The 21,768-nt window shown below is 37.4% G+C and overlaps 1 protein-coding gene across 4 annotated transcripts in view; it reads right to left on the reverse strand.

Annotated features, from left to right (window-relative positions):
* Positions 1 to 21,768, reverse strand: part of LOC122677090 (serine/threonine-protein kinase TNNI3K) — a 355,674-nt gene that overhangs the window by 174,631 nt on the left and 159,275 nt on the right. For all 4 annotated transcript variants that reach the window (XM_043876893.1, XM_043876895.1, XM_043876894.1 and 1 more), the window contains 6 exons: positions 19,247 to 19,333; positions 18,621 to 18,677; positions 17,587 to 17,679; positions 17,443 to 17,500; positions 17,127 to 17,321; positions 16,296 to 16,400 (listed from right to left, as the gene is read on the reverse strand). In XM_043876893.1, the coding sequence (XP_043732828.1) occupies positions 16,296 to 16,400; positions 17,127 to 17,321; positions 17,443 to 17,500; positions 17,587 to 17,679; positions 18,621 to 18,677; positions 19,247 to 19,333 (595 nt within the window). The remainder of the gene's footprint in view (positions 1 to 16,295; positions 16,401 to 17,126; positions 17,322 to 17,442; positions 17,501 to 17,586; positions 17,680 to 18,620; positions 18,678 to 19,246; positions 19,334 to 21,768) is intronic.

Genomic DNA, 21,768 nt, shown 5'->3' on the forward strand with positions numbered 1-21,768 from the left:
GTTCATGATTAGAAAGGTACAATTCATATTACTTTACCTATCTCTTTTTAAGGATTTCACTTTTAATATTTACCACTTACATTAGGGAATTCATTTGTATTCACATTAGAAGGAAGACATCATCTGTTTAAAAACAACAATTCAATGAATTTTGAGAGACATATACTCCTGTGAAATTACTGTCTCAATCAAGATACAAAACATTTCTGTCACCCCAACAGAATTCTTCACTCCCTTTGCAGTTCATTCCTCTCTCAACTCAGCCCTAGGTAACCAACCAATAATCTGCTTTTTGACACTGGAGATTAGTTTGCATTTTCTAAAATTGTATATAAATGAAATCTTATGGAAGGTACTCTTTAATGTGTGCCTTCTTTTACATGGCATAAGTTGAATGTAGACAGAGAATGCAGACCATATTTGAATCCATATTTGGGATAATTCTGATCAATTAGGAGTGAAGAGTAACTAAGAGGTGAAAGGATAATTTAGGTATTTGTGTTAAAAAAAACAAGGGAAACAAACCTTAATATGAGTAGATGACATACTATATTTGTACTGTTGAAATTATAAAGAATATTTTAAAAAGGAACAAAATCCTTACCAGAAAACAACTTCTGGGTCAGTTAAAAATTAAAACTTTTCCATTAAGGCATCCAATAATCACTATATTTAAGAAGCTGAACATCAACTTAAAAAAATTGTGAAATGATTAATTTAGACATAAAAATATAACAAGTTCAGGAAATGTCACCACTGGTTTTTCAGGTTCACATGCATCTGATTTTAGTTTCCACATACTCTTTTCAGAGGATATTTAAATAATTTGACTGTGACAAGCCAAACTGTTTTGAGACCTCATTGAAAGTCAAATGAAAACATTAATCAAATGCAAAAATATTCCAGTCAGGCATAGAAGTGCTTCAGGTTAGAAAATAAAATGTTGCCTATGAGAAGGAAAATCAATCAATTTAGAAAAAGGAGGTATTGGTTCAAATCTACATGGTCAGTAGTGACTAGAAATCACTAGAACTTCAGGGGATGGTATTTTTCTTAAGAATCATCAGACAGTCCTCAGTTCTTTGTTTGGCTAACTTTTCACCTGTGTAAATTAGAAAATCAGAGCAGTCAAACAGCTGATTACATTTTCTTTTCATACTGTCTTCAGTGTTTTTTTGGACAAGCTTTAATGACTAGCATGCAAATAATTATCTATGGCACAAAACAGCTAGGTAAGTGACCTTTGGGATAGCAGTCTTAATTGAGCACAGGAATGACTTTCATATTATTAAATGCTACTGAATTGTTCAGTATTAACTAAAAACTACCCTCTTATCTCTGCTATGAATTCTATAAACTACACCTCCCTCGGTAAGGCAATCTTTCAAACACTGCTTTGCTGTTCAGTCAGGGCTGCTCCTGGTTTGAGGGACTATATGACTACATATCTCTATGTATTAGACTATATGCATATATGCTGCTGCTGCTGCTAAGTCACTTCAGTCGTGTCCGACTCTGTGCGACCCCATAGACGGCAGTCCACCAGGCTCCCCCGTCCCTGGGATTCTCCAGGCAAGAACACTGGAGTGGGTTGCCATTTCCTTCTCCAATGCATGAAAGTGAAAAGTGAAAGTGAAGTCACTCAGTCATGTCCAACTCTTAGCGATCCCATGGACTGCAGCCTACCAGGCTCCTCCGTCCATGGGATTTTCCAGGCAAGAGTACTGGAGTGGGGAGCTATTACCTTCTCTGATATGCATATACAGCATGGGGAATAACCTTAGTCTATCACTTACTAACTGTATCACCTTCATGATTTGCTTACTCTCTTTAAGCATTTCTGGAACATATTTTTTAAAAAGCTATCATACAGAATTATGAGTATTTAATAAGCTAACATCTAGAAACACTGAGCTCAGTGCCTGGCACAAAGAAACATTAATATATGATGTTCTCATATCCCTTTAAATGTTATTAATTCATCCATGCAATTGGTAAGTATGATTTGAATTTTTATTAGGACCCAGCCACTGTGCTAGGATGGCAAAGGATCCACCTGCAATGTGGGAGACTTGGGTTCTATCCCTGGGTTGGGAAGATGCCCTGGAGGAGGGCATGGCACTCTAGTATTCTTGCCTGAAGAATCCCCTTGGACAGAGAAGCCTGGCGGGCTACAGTCCGTAGGGCAGCAAAGAGTTGGACATGACTGAGTGACTAAGCATAGCACAGCACTGTGGGAAGCGTTTGGGAAAAAAATGGCATAAAATCCACAGCCCCTGTCCTGAGTGTGTAGCAGGAAAGGTATTGAAATACATGAGAAATTTTAAGATTGCTATCCAGAGATAAGTAGGGTGTGCTGGGGGAACACCTAGCAGTGCTCCCTGGAAGAAGAAGCAGGAATTAGTCAGGAGAAAGGTGTTATTGAAGAAAGTGAGAGAAGGGGCACTCAGAAGAAAGGAAGGAGGTTTGGGCAGGGATGGGTATTTTCATCAGAACAAATAGCATGTGTTAACTCCTATATTAAGTCCTATATTTAAGAGCATATAGATGCAATTTAATGGACAAAGTCAAAAACAGAGAAAACCCCAAACAAAAAAAATAACAAAAAACCCCAAACAAAATAAAATAATAAAAATAAATCCCCAAACTTTTGTTTTCTCTCTACTACTTACAATTCTGGGGAAGAAGCTTAGTAAAAAGGAACTCTTTAGCCTCATATTTAGGAAGCAAGAAAAACCAAAAAACAAAAACAATTTTTGTCAAACCCAGTAGAGGTTAATAAAAGTTCAATGCTAAAATGTCTGCCCTAAAGGCCAACCATATCTCAATAGAAGGAAACTCAGAATATCTTTCTCATTCTTTGTATGAAATGGGAAAAAAGAAATTAAAGAAAGAGAAAGAATTAGAGGAAGGCTGTAATCAATTCTTTCCTTTACAAATCCCAGCAATTCAGGAGGCCTGCCAGCGGCTAAATCTTTCTGGGACCACAGACAGGAAAAAGCCTATTAAAATGTGCTCCGTTCCCAAAGAAAGGGGTCACTCAAGATCCTCAGACCCTTAACTCTGAATAGATTTAATGAAAGCCAACTGCTATTTTAAGAATTTAGAAGGGGATTTCCCTCCCCAAAGAAAAGAAGCCAGACATCATCAATGCTCTAACACTGTTTCATCTGTGGCACCAGGCATGCTTTTCACTTACTTTCTGTAGGTTGTTAAAGCCATTAAAAGAGGGTTTAGTGACTGAGAATACAGTTCTTCGCATACAGGGCTTAAAATGTAATTGATACAAAGGCCATCCCTCCAGGATTAAAGAGTTCTAATCATTCTGTGAGGTTCATGTGCTCTTTTCTCCATGCTGGTCAAGGTAATAGTAAGCCTTTCAGAAAAGGAGTATGTTGTCTCCCATACCATTTATTAACCACAACAGCTTTCACCTTTGGTGGGAGGAAGATAATTCAGACTACTCTACAAATAGTAGAGATCCAGCAGTTGGATGCAAAATGAGTCTTCCTCTGAGACTTTCTGGCAACCCAGTACCATATGATTAATAAAAATGTTATACTGATTTTTCTTGTAGAGTATTTCTCTAAAGTGCTCCATGTACCTTTGTCCTGACACCCCTATTAACTGCAAAGATATCTCTGTGAACAGGTAGACACAGACATCATTATCTTCATTTGCAAATGAGGAACCTGAGGCAGAAAGAAGTCAAATGACATAACAAGGGTGACACGATGAGAACAGAAATAGAAACCAGAAAAATTATGGTCTTCTGAGAATCAAGAGGGTGTGATAGGATGCATTTTTTCCTTTTCTTTTACTACTGAGGGAAGAGCAGAGGCAACCTTCTCAATGTTAACTTTGAAAACATTCTCCCCTTCTCCTTAGAGTGAGAAGGACAGTGTCTTAGCTGGGTAGCTGGTAAGCTAACTGGGTGCGAGGAAGGAAAGATGCCTACCTACCTAGCTGCCCCACCCCATACATCCTCTGCAAAATCAGGGTTTTTCCTACTTGATCTTTTTACCTGCATGAACTCTGGGATGTGCCTTCCCTGTCTCTGACATTGTGCTCCCAAGCAATGATTGTTGAATGACCAAATGGCAGGTGTTTAAACTGTATGTTTAAGTTGTGTGAATGAGCCCTAGGAAGAATAATCACTGAGAAGGGTGTTGGATAATCAAATAACCCTGTCAACCCTTAGCTATGTTTTTAATCCAAATTCTATTCTACATCTGCATCAACCCAGTGTGACAGACTGAATCCCTGCTGCAAGTTTGAACCAGGAAGGGATAGAAAGGTCTCAACAAAGGAAGTGATATGGGATGAGAATTCCCTGGCCCCATTTTTATACATATAAACAGTTGTTATTTACTAGCTGAGTCATGTCCGACTCTTTTGCAACTCCATGGACTGTAGCCTGCTAGGCTCCTCTGTCCATGGATTTCCCAGACAAGATTACTGGATTGGGTTGCCATTTTCTTCACCACACATAAAGAGATCTACGGTCAAACAATCCAGTTAGCTCTTACATCTTTATGACAAGAAGAAACAAGGCATCTGAGATATCATAAACAAAATTTGTGGCACTATAATAAAAAAAGGGAGCCAACTCTTCAGAAACATTTAACTCAGTAAAGAAATTTGGGCATTCAAGAATATTAAGTAGTGAAAATATTCCTCCAGAAAAAATAAATAAGAAAAATAATGATGATAATATCTAATGTGTTTTCTTATTAAAACCCAGTAAGATAGGTATTATTATTGCCATCCTGCAAACTGGAAAACTGTTATTTAAACAAACTGCAGAAGGACACAGGTAAGATGTAACAGAGTTGGTACTTGAACCAGCCCAGTCTGGTTTTGTGGCCTGCAATCTCAATAACTTCATCCTGTAGCCTTCTAATAGGATGGTAACTCACAGCAATACAGATTCCCAGAACTGTCCATGCTGCAAGCTCAAAAGAAGACTAGTATTACTGGAAAAGTTGCTTTCTTACAGGGCTGACAAGGAGGATTTTGAGACAGAAAATATTAAACAAGGCAAGAACATTTATGATTTTCTGCATCTCTTTCTCTAGATCAAATTCAAGGTAGAGCTATTGGAAATTCAATCAATGGAAAAATAAATATCCACCTATTGAGATTGTTCCTCATTTATTAGCTAGAAATTCTGGTTGTGGGCCCTGAATCAGGTTGGTCTCTATTAAACTCCAGGATCTTAAGAACACAACCACATAAATGAATCTCAGCAAACAAAGGTTGAAAATGATGAACTGAGAAATAGATAACCACAGGCGACATTAATATTATTGAAAGGTTAGCTGCTTAGGAAATCGACAAGGTGCCAAGAGGGGCACTCCCAGTGCCTCCCAAGAAATGAGAGCAGAGAAGAAAGGAGGCCGACCAGAGAAAAGCCTTTGTTGACATTTTCAACAGCTAACTTTACACAGGCTGTATCCCCGAAGGATGGAAAATGGCAATGTGAGGAAGCAGCAACACTAGAAAATTGCAGGCCAGTAAGTTCACTGTCCGGAACAGGGAAGCACTGGAAAGGTTTTGTCAGGTCAAGAGGGGTACAGCAGTACCCCAAGCTCCAACCTAGGTGAGAGAAGGTAACCCTGCCCCAGGCTCTCCTACTTTGGGAATTCCCAAGGTATGGCTGTGTACTGGGCAAAGAGGCAGTGGACCGACCCGTTCACCACAAAAAGCGCTGATGTAAGAAAGCCTGAGGCCAGGCTTCATTGTGGGGCGGTAGTATTTTTATGTCAAACCAAAAGTGAATTTTGGTATCACAGAATTTCTGTTTTCGGCCAAACCCTGACCTTCTACGTTCTCTTCACACACACATTACTTTGGGTGCACACATAATCTTGTGTATTGTGTCACATGGCGTAGGCTGGCTTAGATTCTACCTCTGTGATGTGAGATTGAGGGTTGTGTCTAACTGGGAGGACCAAGGCAAAGATTCTGATGGAAGTTACAGTGAAAGATGGCAAGCTCCACTAGGTTTGTGTTAGCAATATGATAGTGTGGGCAGAAGGAACAGAGCTTTCCTCTGATTTAAATATACCTGCTTTAATTTAAAGGAAGTATGTGTCTAAGGGAATTTACTTAATGGGGTGTTAAGTAAGAAAACTATTTTTAGAATTAGTAGATGCAGCCAAAATTAAATGAGAGGTTCTAATGGAGGCAGCTGAGAGAGGAAGAACATTTTAACTGGGCCTCTGAGGAAACTTTCTATTTCCAGGGGAGTACAAACAAAGGACAAAGCAGGACTAAGGGATATTATAGGATAGAGTAGGGGAGGGGGGGACTGCTAATTTGGTTCAGGATGAGGAACCAAAATGAAATGTGCTGAGAATGTTTAGGGCACAGCTGACCCTTTGGGATCTGTGAGAATCAGGTAAGAGGGCAGGGCTAGATCTACTATCAGAGAAGAGGAGGATGAACTGGGTGATGAATTCTATTTAAATAACAGGTAGGAACTTGAGAGTCAGAGGGAACTGTCTGCTTCTTCTGGAGGTTCATGGAGCTGAGGACAGACTGATTTTAAGCATGTCAGAAACGGGAATGGAAAATGTGACCAAATATCAACCCCTGAGTGAAGCTCAGACATAGGATTAATTTGTAGAATTAAATGTTTGAGGAACCCCTTCATATGGGTATGGTATAATAAGGTTCTCTGAATATCATGATCAGAGCCTGTGTTTTAATTTTCACTTTTAAAGAAAAATGTGTGTGTGTTTTCATTGACACAGAGCAAGTGGAATCGTGAGATGTTTTTGAATTTATATAGCCTATTTCATACTATTATATCTTACTACAGTACATGTTTTTACTCTTGAACCATGTTTTGGTTCAGGGACAAGTCCCACTATTTCCAAAGCTATTCTCATATTTTCAGTGTAACAAAGTGAATGAAAATTATTTTAAAATTAATTTATATATAATATGCTTTACTGAGTAGCTTTTACTACATTTCCCAGTTAGTGGTATTAGTTTATACATTGTGAAATATGTTTACAGACTAAAAATATTTAGTATGCAGTTAACATTATGTTTGTGCAACTAGCTCACGCCAATCTAGACCACCCTGCTGCCCAAACCCTAGTACCTGTTATCACTGTGCAAAGAAGGGAATGGAACCCAGACTGCTGGCTGTCTACCAAAACTCATTTCCCTTTCTGGGCAGACAGAATATGCTTCTAAGAACTCCTGGCAGTCAAGCATGGCTATTTGATTGAGCTGTGGCCAATAAGATGTGACTGAAAGTGATATATGCCACTCTAATGCCTGGTCTGTAAAACATTTCATGCACATCTCACATATCCTTGTTCCACTGATGCTCACTTGAATGGAGCTGAAAACCAAGGAGACCCTGGATACCACATGTTGAAAATGGGTCCTGAACAACCACATGGATAAGGGACAACCCCAATAACCTATTCATTCACAAAATTAAGATACAAACTTCTATTGTTTTTGAACCATTATGCATTTTGAGGTCTATTATTGCAGTAGATAACCTACCCGATGTAGATAACCTACTCAAACAAATTCTAAGTTCATCTTGGAAAGCTGAATAGTTTAGCATTTTTCCTCATTACTCAGAGTAGTAATGAAATTGAAACAGATAGTTTCTGATTACTTAATTGATTGATGAGTGGATAAAGAAGTTGTGGTACATATATGCAATGGAATATTATCAGTGATAAAAAGAAACAAATTTGCACCAGTTGTGGTGAGGTGGATGAACCTAGAGCCTATTAAACAGAGTAAAGTCAGAAAGAGAAAAACAAATACTGTATATTAACACATATATATGGACTCTATAAGAATGGTACTGATGAACCTATTTGCAGGGCAGGAATAGAGATGCAGATGTAGAATCGGACTTGAGGACACAATGGGGGAAGGGGAGGGTAAGACGAGTTGAGAGAGTAGCACTCATATACGCACACCACCACCACCATGTGTAAACTAAATACCTAATGGGAAGCAGCTGCCGAGCATACGGAGTCAGTGGGTGCTCTGTGTTGGCCTGGGGGGCTGGGATGGGGAAGAGGTGAGAGGAAGGCTCAAAGGGGAGAGGACATATTTATACTTCTGGCTGACTCACATTGTTGTATAGGAGAAACCAGCACAACATTGTAAAGCAACTATCCTCTAATTAAAAATTAAAAACAATCTTTTGAAAATCTTATGTCACCTTACAAATTTGGATATAGACATTTCACAACACAGGCACCCCTTAAGCCCTTTGGCTCTAAGCCCTAAGCTCCAAGGCACCCCTCACATGTAATGAATTAATTTTCCCTCTATAAATCCCAACTGGTGACAGCTATGTCTCATCTTTAAACTGAGAAAAATATCTCTCAAATTATTTTCCTCAAGGCTTAATTTCCTCAAAACTGCAGATGATAAAGAATGGAAGCATCACAAAAACATAAAAATGTGCATTGATATATAATATTAACATACACATTTATGCAAATCTTTATATATGTGTATATTAATTTATTATATGTAGGTCTGTATTCTTCCAGGGATTAATAGTCTTGAATACCTATATGAACTGTGTGCATTGCAACTGGCCAAAATTGAAACTCTTACTTCTTTTTGGCTGCTGGTGAAGATTCTACACTCCTGGGAACTTTCTAGTGTTAACTACAAATTAGAAATTAGACGCTCTAGAATGCATTTGTATACACAGCACAATTCCCATGATTAACTGCTGGATCTTGGAACTTACTCTGTAGCAATGGCATCATAAGCATGTGGCTCTGTCTTTTGCATTAGTTGTTGAATCAGTGACTGAATGAATGAATGAATGATTATACTGTATTTGGGGCAATGATTCACAAACTATTTAGAATTACACTGTGACTTGATTCCCCAATATTCCTACTCACCCTGGCAGTGGAGAAGGATGAAATTGTATAGCAAATGGTTAAGAGGAGTAACTGGTATTAGACTAGAAGGTAGTTCTCATTGCGGCCTGCATGTTTGAATTGCTTGTAGTGTTCTCTGAAAATATGACACTTGGGCATAGACCCTGAGATTCTGATTGAAGCAGCATTAGAGTTTTCCTGAACTTTTCCTACAAATTCTAGAGTTAAGTCACTCAGTCATGTCCAACTCTTTGCAACCCATAGACTGTAGCTTGTGGACAGCTCCTCTGTCCATGAAATTCTCCAGGCAAGATACTGGAGTGGGTTGCCATTCCCTTCTCCAGGGGATCTTTCCAACCCAGGGATCGAACCCAGGTCTCCTGCATTGCAGGGAGATCCTTTACTGTCTGAGACACCAGGGAATGTGCAGCCAAATTTTAGAACCACTCCAACTAGAACAACATTTTCTCTCTTTGCTTGATTATAAAATTATCTGGTAATCTTTTTTAAAGTATTGGTTCCAGGCCAATTTAGGATATTCTCAATCTGTGCCTTCAGAAGAGGGTTTCTGAATTTGTTTTTTAAATGAGGGCCTGTACATGATACTTACGACGGGGAAATGCTGGGAAATAATACTTAGGCTCTAAGCTCTGCTGGAAAAGGGCTGTTGGTCCTTCATTCTCAGCCATTCTTCCAGGCATTGCATAGACTCTGCCTCATATCAATCATTCAAATCCTGGATATTAATTAATTAATTACCTTAATTTTTAAGTCCAAGTAAATGAAAAACTTTTTGACAAAATTTGAAATGCCACTTGTGACTGGGGTTTTACTAGATTTACACAAGTAGAACTGTGAAAAATTTCATGAGTTTCAAGGGTTCTCTTTTAAGACTTACTATAAATATTGAAGTGTAATCAACTAATTGGCCTACATTCAAGTATTCAGAATTCTCTGCACGATGGTACCTGCCAGTGAATGCTAAATTCTACTTGTATAACCACTTATTAGAAAAGTCACAAGTGAAAGGACTAGCTAAGAGTGAACTCTATAATTCAGGTTAATCAAGGAATACAAGTGTACCTAATAGGTAATTAGAAAAACAATAATTCGTTAATGTGTACTTAATTACTGTTTTTTTTTTAAATGCATAGTTTTTATATTTTGCATTCAACTGAAAGGCAAATGCATATGTCAACTTAAAATAATTATTAAAACTTATAGTCAATATTTTCTTAATACTTTCTGAAATCTTCACTAATTTAGTTAAATCCATTTTCAAAATTAAAATTTTTTTACTAGTGCTGTCATTTTAAATTATCTGTCATTTGCCATCAGCAAGTTGGCTGTTTTTAAATCATCTCTAATTATTTTTCTTTGTAGTCACTCGAATAAGCTGACACTCAAAAATGTCCTCACATCTAGACCCAGAGCTCCAATTAATTAGTTGTGTTATATAAGAATACATATCCATATAAATGAGAATATTGAGGAATGTCTTTCCATCCTCATAAAGGAACATGTAAGGGATAAATTGCAATAACAACTGACGTCTGTATAGTGCTTCACAGTTTACAGGGCTTCCCAGGTGGCGCTAGCGGTAATACACTCTTGGGAGTGTCATAGCCACTCTGTTGGAAACGTCACTATTTTGTTGGTTACAGTGTTGTTATGCTATATACAAGCTCTGGAAATTGGTGATGGACAGAGAAGCCTGATGTGCTGCAGTCCACAGGGTCGAAAAGAGTTGGACATGACTGAGTGACTAAATTGAACTGATACTATATAATTATATAGGGGAAAGACCATTTATTTGATGTTTGCAGTGATGTTTGGTTTCAACATCAAAAAATTTGGGAAATGTACTTTTCCAAGAAAACATAGCTGCTTGTATAAAGTAAAAACATTAAAATGTGTAGCTATAAACCATATTTTTTCAAGCTCCAATGCCACAAAGTGAATATATAAATTGGACCAGATATAAAATGGTAAATTGGTAGGTGGTGGGGTCCATGATAAATTGAAAAGTACATTCTTGCCTAGAGCTACACATTTAAAAATATTTAAACACTGCAGATGGTGACTGCAGCCATGAAATCAGAAGATGACTGCTTCTTAGCAGGAAATCTATGACAAAACCAGACAGTATGTTCAAGAGTAGAGACATCACTCTGCCAACAAAGGTCTGTATAATCAAGGCTATGGTCTTCCCAGTGGTCATGTATGGTTGTGAGAGCTGGACCATAAAGAAGGCAGAACGCCAAAGGATTGATGCCTTTGAACTGTGGTGTTGGAGACGACTTCTGAGAGTCCCTTGGACAGCAAGGAGATCCAGCCAGTCAATCTTAAGGGAAATCAGCCCTGAATGCTTACTGAAAGGACTGATGCTGAAGCTGAAGCTCCAGTATTTTGGCCACCTGATGGGAAGAGATGACTCACTGGAAAAATCCCTGATGCTTGGAAAGATTGAGGGCAGAAGGAGAAGAGGGTGTCAGAGGATGAGGTGGCTGGATGGCATCACCAATGTAATGGACATGAACTTGGGTAAACTCTGGGAGGTGGTGAGGGAAAGGGAGGCCTTGGTGTGCTGCAGTCCATGGGGTCACAAAGAGTCAGACACAACTGGGTGACTGAACAACATCTGAACACTATGGGACAAAGAAAACATATCCTTGTGCCTCACATGCAACCTCTGCTCCATACTTGCAGAACATGGGGTGTAGAAGAAGAAATAAAGCAGAAATAAAGAAGCACAAGGAGATGATATGAGAAGTGATTTGGGTCACAGGAATTTAGCCTACAGGACTGAGGTACAAAGAGCAAGGTTGACAAATATGGCTGATGCTCATCCAATATCACCAGCTTCTTTCTATCTCTCTGTACTGACTTGGTTTTGTTGTTGGAACAGCACAATATGTCTATAAGGATGTGGCTCTGGGCATAATACCTTTAGACAATTTTGTTACAGTAAAATGACATAATAATAATTATATTATAGAATTGCTAAGAAATTAAATGAAAGTATACATGACAAAGGCTTAGCAGAGCTTTTTCACATTGTAAATACTAAATAAATTATTATAATCACTGGAAAGAACTACCTCCTTAAGCACTCCTTGAATTTCTAACATATACTGAAGATCGAAAATAACATTCAGATTTATATGGTAAGAAACTTACAAGGGAAAAGGCAAAGTTTTTTCTTTCACTAAAATAAATCAATAACCATGAAACCAAAGATACAAGTTTCCCCTCTGTGTGGGTTGATCTGTAACCACAAACATCTTCTTTCCTTTAGAACCATAAAAGGTACTGGGCAAGTTATTCGGACTCTATTTCTACAAGTAGTCATACTTGTACCAACTAGATCATTGCTTTCTGAAATGATGTTCATGGAAAGGCCTCAGGAATTTGGTTCAGTTAAAAATGCATTGACTGAACAGCACTGTGTGAGACGCTATGCTCAGTTTTGTAAATCTGAAATGAAGAGAGCAGGATTGCTGATCCTGAAGCCCTGACCTGCCCAGAATAGAGAAGAGAAACATGGAAGAAGGTTATTTCAATACAATTGCAATGCCTGAGTTCTTCACTCTGTTTTATATATCTTTCCTTCCACCTATTTCAGTGGGAGGGGATTTGTAAGCATTGTGCAAATGCAAGGATCAGTATGCTATGAAAAGACTGAGGGAAGATACATGCCTAGCCTTCAATGTCTAGTTTTAGTTCTATATCCTCCAGGAAGTTTTCCATTCTACTGTGATTTTTTTTTTTTTTTTGTAAATAGGCTTTTATTTTTTTATTTATTTATTTTTTTTATTAGTTGGAGGCTAATTACTTCACAACATTTCAGTGGGTTTTGTCATACATTGATATGAATCAGCCATAGATTTACACGTATTCCCCATCCCGATCCCCCCTCCCCCCTCCCTCTCCACCCGATTCCTCTGAGTCTTCCCAGTGCACCAGGCCGGAGCACTTGTCTCATGCATCCCACCTGAGCTGGTGATCTGTTTCACCATAGATAATATACATGCTGTTCTTTCAAAACATCCCACCCTCACCTTCTCCCACAGAGTTCAAAAGTCTGTTCTGTACTTCTGTGTCTCTTTTTCTGTTTTGCATATAGGGTTATCGTTACCATCTTTCTAAATTCCATATATATGTGTTAGTATGCTGTAATGTTCTTTATCTTTCTGGCTTACTTCACTCTGTTTAAGGGGCTCCAGTTTCATCCATCTCATTTAATTTACTAAAACTCCTTTGAAAATGGCTGATTAATCATTCCCCATTAAATGGCAATTAATTGGCTTCCTGAGCATATGTTTTATGTACCTAACCAGATTATAGTAAGCCCTCTGAGGAAAGGACTGTTTTGGGTAGTATCATGCTACATAAACCTGAAAAGCTGAATGTTTTATTGTCACTAGACTAGGAGCTAGACTAGACAGATGGACCTTTGTTGGCAAAGCAGAGACATTACTTTGCTGACAAAGGTCCAGCTAGTCAAAGCTATGGTTTTTCCAATAGTCATGTATGAATGTGACAGTTGGACTATAAAGAAAGCTGAGTGCTGAAGAATTGATGCTTTTGAACTGTGGTGTTGGAGAAGACTCTTGAGAGTCCTTTGGACTGCGAGGAGATCAAACGAGTTAATCCTAAAGGAGATCATTCCTGAATATTCATTGGAAGGACTGATGCTAAAGTTGAAACTCCCAATACTTTGACCACATGATGCGAAGAACTGACTCACTGGAAAAGACTGATGCTGGGAAAGATTGAAGGCAGGAGGAGAAGGGGACGACAGAGGATGAGATAGTTGGCTGGTATCACTGACTCAATGGACATGAGTTTGAGTAAGTTCTGCGAGGTGGTGATGGGCAGGGAAGCCTGATGTGCTGCGGCCCATGGGGTCGCAAAGAGTTGGACATGACTGAGCAACTGAACTGAACTAAACTGAGACTAAAAAGCAGTAAAAAACAATGTCCACAAATAATAAATATAATACCTTGGTACTCTATTATATTGAAAGCTCCTATGAAACAGTGTTTCATAAGACTTTTTGGTATAATTTAAGTATTTAGGTTAGAGACAGAAGAAATGGTAAATATAAACTTCTGTTATATAATGTTCTATTGAAACTTTTAACCAACAACATTTATATTTTTGGTCCTGCTTTATTACCTGGTGGTAACAATTTACACTTACTCTCAGGGCAGCAGAACACACATTCAGCTGCCCTATAAATGAAGAGTTGCAGCCAGAGAAAACTCAGTGATCTCTCATTTATTTTAATGACACATGGCAAAGGTGGCTGGGATGAAAAATAATATGCCTAAAACTCACAAATCACCAGGTTGATAATTTATCACCTAAATCTAGATTTCCTAACTATTGCTACTGAAGCCCATAGAAAAAAATATGCTTATTAACATAAATACTTTTAAAAGAGAGGTAAAAAAAATAATGGGCTTCCTTGGGGTTTCAGATAGTAAAGAATCTGCCTGCATGTGGGAGACTCAGGTTTGATCCTTGAGTTGGGAAGATCCCCTGGAGAAGGAAATGGCAACCTGCTTCAGTATTGTTGCCTGGATAATTCTATGGACAGAGGAACCTTGCAGGCTACAGTCCAGAGGGTCACAAAGAGCTGGACACAACTGAGCTACTAACACACAAAGAAAATAATAACAGAAGAGAAACTAATTTTACTTGAAAACTAGTAAATAATTATAAATAGATTGAGTCCTATATATGTTTACTTCCAATATCTAAGATTCGGCCACTGCTCATATCTAATTTTATCGCTCCTATATTTCATATCTGTCTCTTCCTTTCATTTCCTCTGCCATTAGTGAAATTCTGCTTTTCATTACTTATCTAGATCACTGCAACAACTGCTTCACCAGTTTCTTGACTTTCTGCTCAAGCTGATCTTTTACAAAGATGCTGAATTAATCCTGCCATAATACAGTCCCAAATTTCTGATTCCTTGCTGAAATATTCTCAGTGCCTCCTTCTTGCTTTTAGAGCAAAGTCTAAACTGCTTTACTCTAGCATTTAATAATTTCTGTGCTCTTGTTTCAATTTATTTTTCTCTCCCAACAGTCCTCTTCATACATTACATACACTAAATACATTTATACATTTCATCCACTGAAGTGAAACTATTCAGTACTCCTATACATGCCTTTAACTTTCTAACATCTATTTTTTTCACATCTTCCCTAAGCCTGGGGTGCGCTTCCAAACTCTATCCATCCTTTACGGTCAAGCTCGAATGTTACCTCTTCCATAAAGTTGTTTTTAAATTCTTCAGCAGTAATTTTTATTCTTTCTGAAATTTTACAGAAAATATTTCACTATCTCCTTAAAATAACTTATTGGTTCATACCTAAAGTATATTGAGTACTGGAGTCTGTGGCAGTTGTACCTGGCTCTGTCATGCCAAGTATAAAGGCTTTGAACATAGTAGATACCCAAGTAGTTGCTGAACAAATGACTGGCATAATTAATGAATATTTAGTAGTTTCAGAACTGTGGACTTTGTATAAAGGGTCATGCATGGGACCTATTTGAACCTCATTGACAACTATAAAATACACATATATATTTTGAATAATCTGACTTGTTTTATAAACTAGTGATTTATTAAATTTTTCCACCTTTTCTCCTTAGCATCTCTGGGATTATAGAGAGATGGCCCAAGGAGCTCCCTCTTTGGCAGTGAGAAATGAACAGTAGAGAAATGAATTTTCTACAATACACTCGGCCTCTGACTAAAGCTGTTCCATTTTGTGTATCGGCCTCCCTGTAAGACTTTGCTTAGAGAAAGCATTCACTACTAAAACAAACAAACAAAAAACCTTGGGATTCCACCACTGAGACACAATAACTCTGTATTTGCTTCAAGTCTCCATTCCACATGAAAACATCTTCACGTGATAGTGATGTAAATGAGCTGCTGTGTTTTGGTTGAGTTTGTTCTTATAAGAAAAATACCAAAATGTTAGCATAAAATAGTATTTCAGACAATTTTATATCAGGTCCTCCTACAATACCTAACTTTGCAAGAGACATGATATTCTATAATGGTCATTGATCTCAATCCTTGATCTGACTCTAGTGGCCTGAGAACTAGTTAGCTGTTGAATTTTACAGATGTTATAATCTTTCTGGATATTTTTCATAGCTTTGAAAGATCCCTGAGAAGCAGTTATACAGCTTTATATTTCTGTAAAAGACAATGGCACAACATTCTATTGCCTAGGCTAATGGTAGCCCATCCCCTCACCCACAGAGTAGAAAATTGTATTCTACAATAAATATAAAACGTATCTTCACTGAAATCTATCTTAGACTCCTGGTCAGTTACACAATTTCAGGTTCATTATTTAGGGGTAAAAATACCTGTTTAAGTCACGGTGAATAATTGGCTGTGTCAAGTTGTGAAGGTACTCCATACCTTTGGCAACATCTACTGCAATGATTAATTTTGACTGCAAATCAAGTATCCTAGAAGTTAAAAATAGATTTAATGAGGATGAAATGGTCAAATCCAAAACTACATCTTTTAAAAGAAATCAATAGTGTGTGTAATTTGTTATTCTGTACAATTTCAGCCTTTTTTGCTTGATTGAAGGTTAAGCTAAAAACTCAACAAATGTGGAAAAATAGCTTTTCTACACCTGATAATACTTAACTATAGATCAATTCAGATACCAGCCCCTCTTATTTAAACATTCAACTTGATTTTATAACATTTGTAATATTGCAGTTAATTTCTTTATAATAACATAAAAAGGAAATCTAATCCCTGAGTAAAAACCACATTCTAATTATCATATGCATAGATATAGGAAGTGAATTCAAATTAGACTTGTACAAGATTATTCTTTCTTAAAACTTTAAAAAATAAATACTGCGACCCCTGGTAATTATTTTATTCTGAGCTCACACGTATCTGCTTTCCTGGTACATCAAATTTAGCCTAATTATTCAGTTACTAATTTAAATTCCTTGAATTTGTTATCTTAAACTGGATTCTTGTTAAGAAAACATAGAAGTCTTTCTATTCATTAAAAAATAATTATTGGGCATAAATTATTGGCCATCTTTAGAATGCCCCATTTCCTAGAACTCGGAGATTTCAGAAAGTAAAGGCTCATCTAAGCAGAAAACATATGAGGTGCTGTAACTGTAATTCCAATGACATGCAAAATGATAGATCAGTGACCATACCTCTTCTGTTCATGGAGCAGGGAGAACAGGGAACCCCCGGATATGTACTGCGTAACAATGGCGAACTGGCTGGGGTCATTCAAGCAAGCACCCACAAACTGAACGACACACGGGTGATTCAGCCGGCAGAGGATGGACACCTCTCGGCAAAACATATCCACATCCGACTTGGAGCAGTAGGTGTTGGCTCGGTAACTGGAAATGACAGCAACGGGAAGTCTTCAGTCATCAGATGAATCAAAACAAGGGGCTCACCATGCATATTCTTCTCAACGTTTACTACTCAGATGCTAAAATTTCTCATTTGCTTGCTTACCGTTTTATAGCCACTATTTTATTTCTGCATCGTCCTTTATACACTTTCCCAAAGGAACCTAAAATTGTGTAAGACAAACACGTAAACACATGTTATCATATGGAGCTCATTAAACTAAAACAGACTAGTATTTTCTTAAGTTACCTGAGCCGATAATCTCATGGAACTCAATTTCTGAGAGCTGAAGATGGAAATGTGAAGGCAAGCCAGCCCTTAAGAGGAGAACATCTGCCTTCTCTGCAAACAGGAATCATTATTTTATATTTTTAAAAAAATAAACAGCAAACATGTGGATGTTTAAACATGCACATATATGCTTAACGAAAAACATCTTTCCCTAGTACCATTTAATTTTCCAACTGTAACTGACTATTTGGACATACAAAAACCTTGTCGCAAATGATCCCTATCCCTATGCATTAAAAACATGTTAGCTCTCTGCCTTTGCTACCTGACCTTTTTTATCAGAGAGTTTATACCTGATTTGGCCAACCACTACTTGTCTGTATGATGTGGCGACTCTGGAATACAGTTCACATCACATCATGATAAAGAGTTTTATCTGGTCAATCCCTTCAACCTGTCACACAAAGCTTAGTCAAATAGCCATAAATTCCACCTTAAAGAGATGCCAATTAGGAAATAAGCATGTGAATCATTCAGAAGACACATTCAAAGCTAGAAATAATTTTTTAGAATTTCAAACTCTATATAATTCAATATAAATTTATAGTTGTATACATTTCACTTCCCTAATTCAGTGGTATTAATTTCTGTGTGTAGTATACAATCAGAAAGTTCCCAAAGTATTACTTGTTTGGGATCTCTTGAAAAATAAATTTTTTTTCAGTTTTTTTTCCCTATGACAAACCTGTCACCAATTCTTATGAAAGATATTAATAGTTACAACTTAACTTTCATTAAAAACACAGAAGTCTATGAGAATTTGATCTTTTAATATTCATATGGAATTTTCACAGTTACACGTTCATGAAATAAAAGGACATATGCAAAATAACAGCAGATGAGGTTAATCGTGGAAAGAATGATCTGCTAATAATATTACTTATGCCTGCAAAGTAGTCATTTGTAATATGTAAGACAAAATAGGAAGTTACCATACTTGAGGCAGTAATTACTCAGTAATAAAATATAACAATTGTCCCATATTAAAATACCTTTTGTCATGCTTTTAATCTTCCCCAAAGGAGATGGAACAGACACATAGGAGCCATCTGAAATACAATTATATTATAGAGTTAAAAGTAGCAAATGATTTTTCCAACATAAAAGTTAAGCATTATACAAAGAAGCACATAACGAAAGAAAATTTGCTAATAACACCGAGTGAGAGTGTAACTTAAGCCCAGGCCTTCTGTGGATACTGAAACTGTAGAGCAAGTATCTATTTAGAGTGTACATAAAATGATTAAGAATACAAGTCCAAGGTCTAGCAGACTCCAGCAACTTTAATTTGTGTCTGCATATGAGTATTCTCTGTCCTGCCTTAATAGACTGCTGGAAGGGAAAGTGACTGCCCAGCTTACTGGGCCTTCCCAGGCATGTACAGCCTCACAAACACCCAGTCCAGGGGTAAAACCTGGAGGAACTGCAGGTGGGTGAGTTAGAAAGGAGCCTAAGTGGGGGCTTCTTTATTTTCAGCCTTACTCAGACATACATTTTCTTAAAATAAAGCTAGTTGATAAGCCTTCCTCCCAGACCCTAAAAATGTTGCTAACAGAAACACAGGTTTACCTTTAGCCACAATATCACTACAATGAAAATTTAAAAAGAAAGAGGGTACCTCCTCCAGGCTGAGAATATTCATTACAGGGCAATTCATCCTGAGGTCTCTTATAATGTTTCAGCAGTGTGACAATTGCATCATGTCCTTTGAAAAGACAAAGAAGGGCAAAGGGTCTTAATTCTTATTTGATCTATTCAGCTCACCATCTAATTGCAAAATAACCAGAGGTAGCTTGAAACATGATGAATCTTAAGAAGTAATACACTGCAATAGGAATTGAGTACTTTCATTCATGTAGTCATTCAAAATAATTCATTAAGACTCCACTATCATTTTGTAACATATAAAAACATCGAATCACAAAGTCATATACCTGAAAATAATATAATATTGTAAGTACACTTCAATTAAAAAAAAAAAAGACTGCTATATGTGAGGCACTGTTTCAAGCACTATGTTGGGTATGGGGGATGCAATGAACAAGGCAACTGTGGTCCTTCTCTCAGGAAGTTTAGTGTAATTGAACAAACAATAAGAATTGTAGAATTTCTAAATGAGTAAACATCAAGTGCAATGGGAGTATATAAAAAGATCATGATTAGAAGAGTGAAAAGTACATTTGGTAACCAGGAAGGAGAGATTTATTTGCTGTGAACGAGCATTACATTTGACTGGCAAGTGCAGTATAACAGGGCATTAAGATAATTTCCACAGATTCCTGTGGCAGGAGGCAGCTGGCTGCCTACCAATATTTGTAGTTTCCATTCACAGAGTGAATTTGTCACTGAGAATGGCTGCGCATCCAGGGACAAAAACTCTGTATCCCCATTGCATCTAACTGTGGCTTTGTGACAAATACCCATCAAGTAAATATGAGCAAAAGTGATGTCATTTCCAGGTGTGGACTTTGAGAAATAAGTGAGTCTTCTCTCCTCTCGCTATTTGCTAGCTGGATGTGGAGGGCTCTGAGACCACATGGGAGGGGAAAAACAATCCACTGACCAGAAATGCCTACCCTGAACTGTAACATGACTGAGAAATAAATTTCTATTACATAATACCACCAAAAGTTGGGAACTTGCTAATTGTACTATGAACTTAAAATTACAAAGAATAAAATGTCAAATCCTTCTTGAGTAGACAGACAATTTTCAATAGAACTAAACTTTGATACTATTTTATGCTTTAACTGTGAAAATAATCTACTGTAGCTAATTTATACAAGAAGAAAACAAAGTCAGCCTTAAAGACCCTGCCAAGAGACTTGTGAATTGCAACATAACTCACTGTATAAAGGGCAAAATTTAGAAACTGAAAAAGTATAAGTGCTTATCTATCATGAAGGGTTCATAGTTAACATGGCTTCAGATACATTTAACTAGAATATAGAGAATATGCTGTGAATTGTGCCTGCTTATTAAATCCTTTCAAAAAAGAATTAAAATTAATAGAGCATGAAGGATCATGAGATGAAATGATTAAGATATTTATCAGCACTAAAAGCTTTTCAAAATTCAACATTTCAGATCCAGATTCCTCAAGAAAGTAAAAAAAAAAAAAAAAGAATTGTAACTATCATTGTTTAAACTTGTAGAAAAACATATCTACAGAGTTAACAATTAGTGTCCATTATCTTATCATCTGTAGCAGATCAATGATTTTCTCAAATCATCGACACAGGTGAGGAGGGCATGGCAAACCACTTCGGTATTCTTGCCTGGAGAATGCCATGGACAGAGGAGCCTGGTGGGCTACAGTCCATGGGGTTGCAAAAGAGTCAGACATGACTGAAACAACTTAGCATGCACACATGCGTGATGAAATAATGGGAAACTAGTACCATCAATATTCTTTTACTGGACTCTCATGTGCTCACAATCAGGGAAACTGCAAAACATGAAAGACATAAGCCAACACCTGTTGGCTTTCTAAAGAAAGAGTCTACTAATCAGAAAGAAGAGATAAGGTAAAGAGCCCCAAATGGGAGAAAGCATGACATGTTCAGAAAATGAAAGATGGCCAGTTTGGTTGGAGCATCACAAGCAAGGATGAGTGGTCCAGATTTAGCTGGAGAAGTGGATGAATGCACATCACATGGAGGGGTGCTTTTCAGACTTAATTGTGTGTACAAGAATCACCTGGAGGGCATGTTAAACCACAGATTCCTAAGCCCTACTCAGAGATTCTGATTGAAAAGGCCTCTAGTGGGATCTGAGAGTTGCTTTTCTAACAAAGTCCCAGGTGAGGCTGATCAGTAATCCACACTTTAATACTACTGATGTGGAGCTTTACAGCTTATAGGTGAGGATAAGGAGTCTGGATACTAACACAGAGAAGATGGGAGATTGCTGGAAGATTTTGATTAATTGAAGGGCATGATTTGTTTTTACTTTTCAAAAATATCCTTGTTTATAGATTAGAGGTGATGAGACTTCTTCATAAGGCTGTCGTAAAGATTAAGAGAGATAATAGATGTAATATGCCTAACAGTTCTAACACATAAATATGCCTTTTGGATTTTTTCACTGCTTTCTTGCCTTACTATTTTGCTTCAAGAATTGTAAATGAACTTGGAACCT

Source organism: Cervus elaphus, chromosome 20 (assembly GCF_910594005.1).
Source record: "Cervus elaphus chromosome 20, mCerEla1.1, whole genome shotgun sequence".
In the NCBI taxonomy this organism is placed as follows: domain Eukaryota; kingdom Metazoa; phylum Chordata; class Mammalia; order Artiodactyla; family Cervidae; genus Cervus; species Cervus elaphus.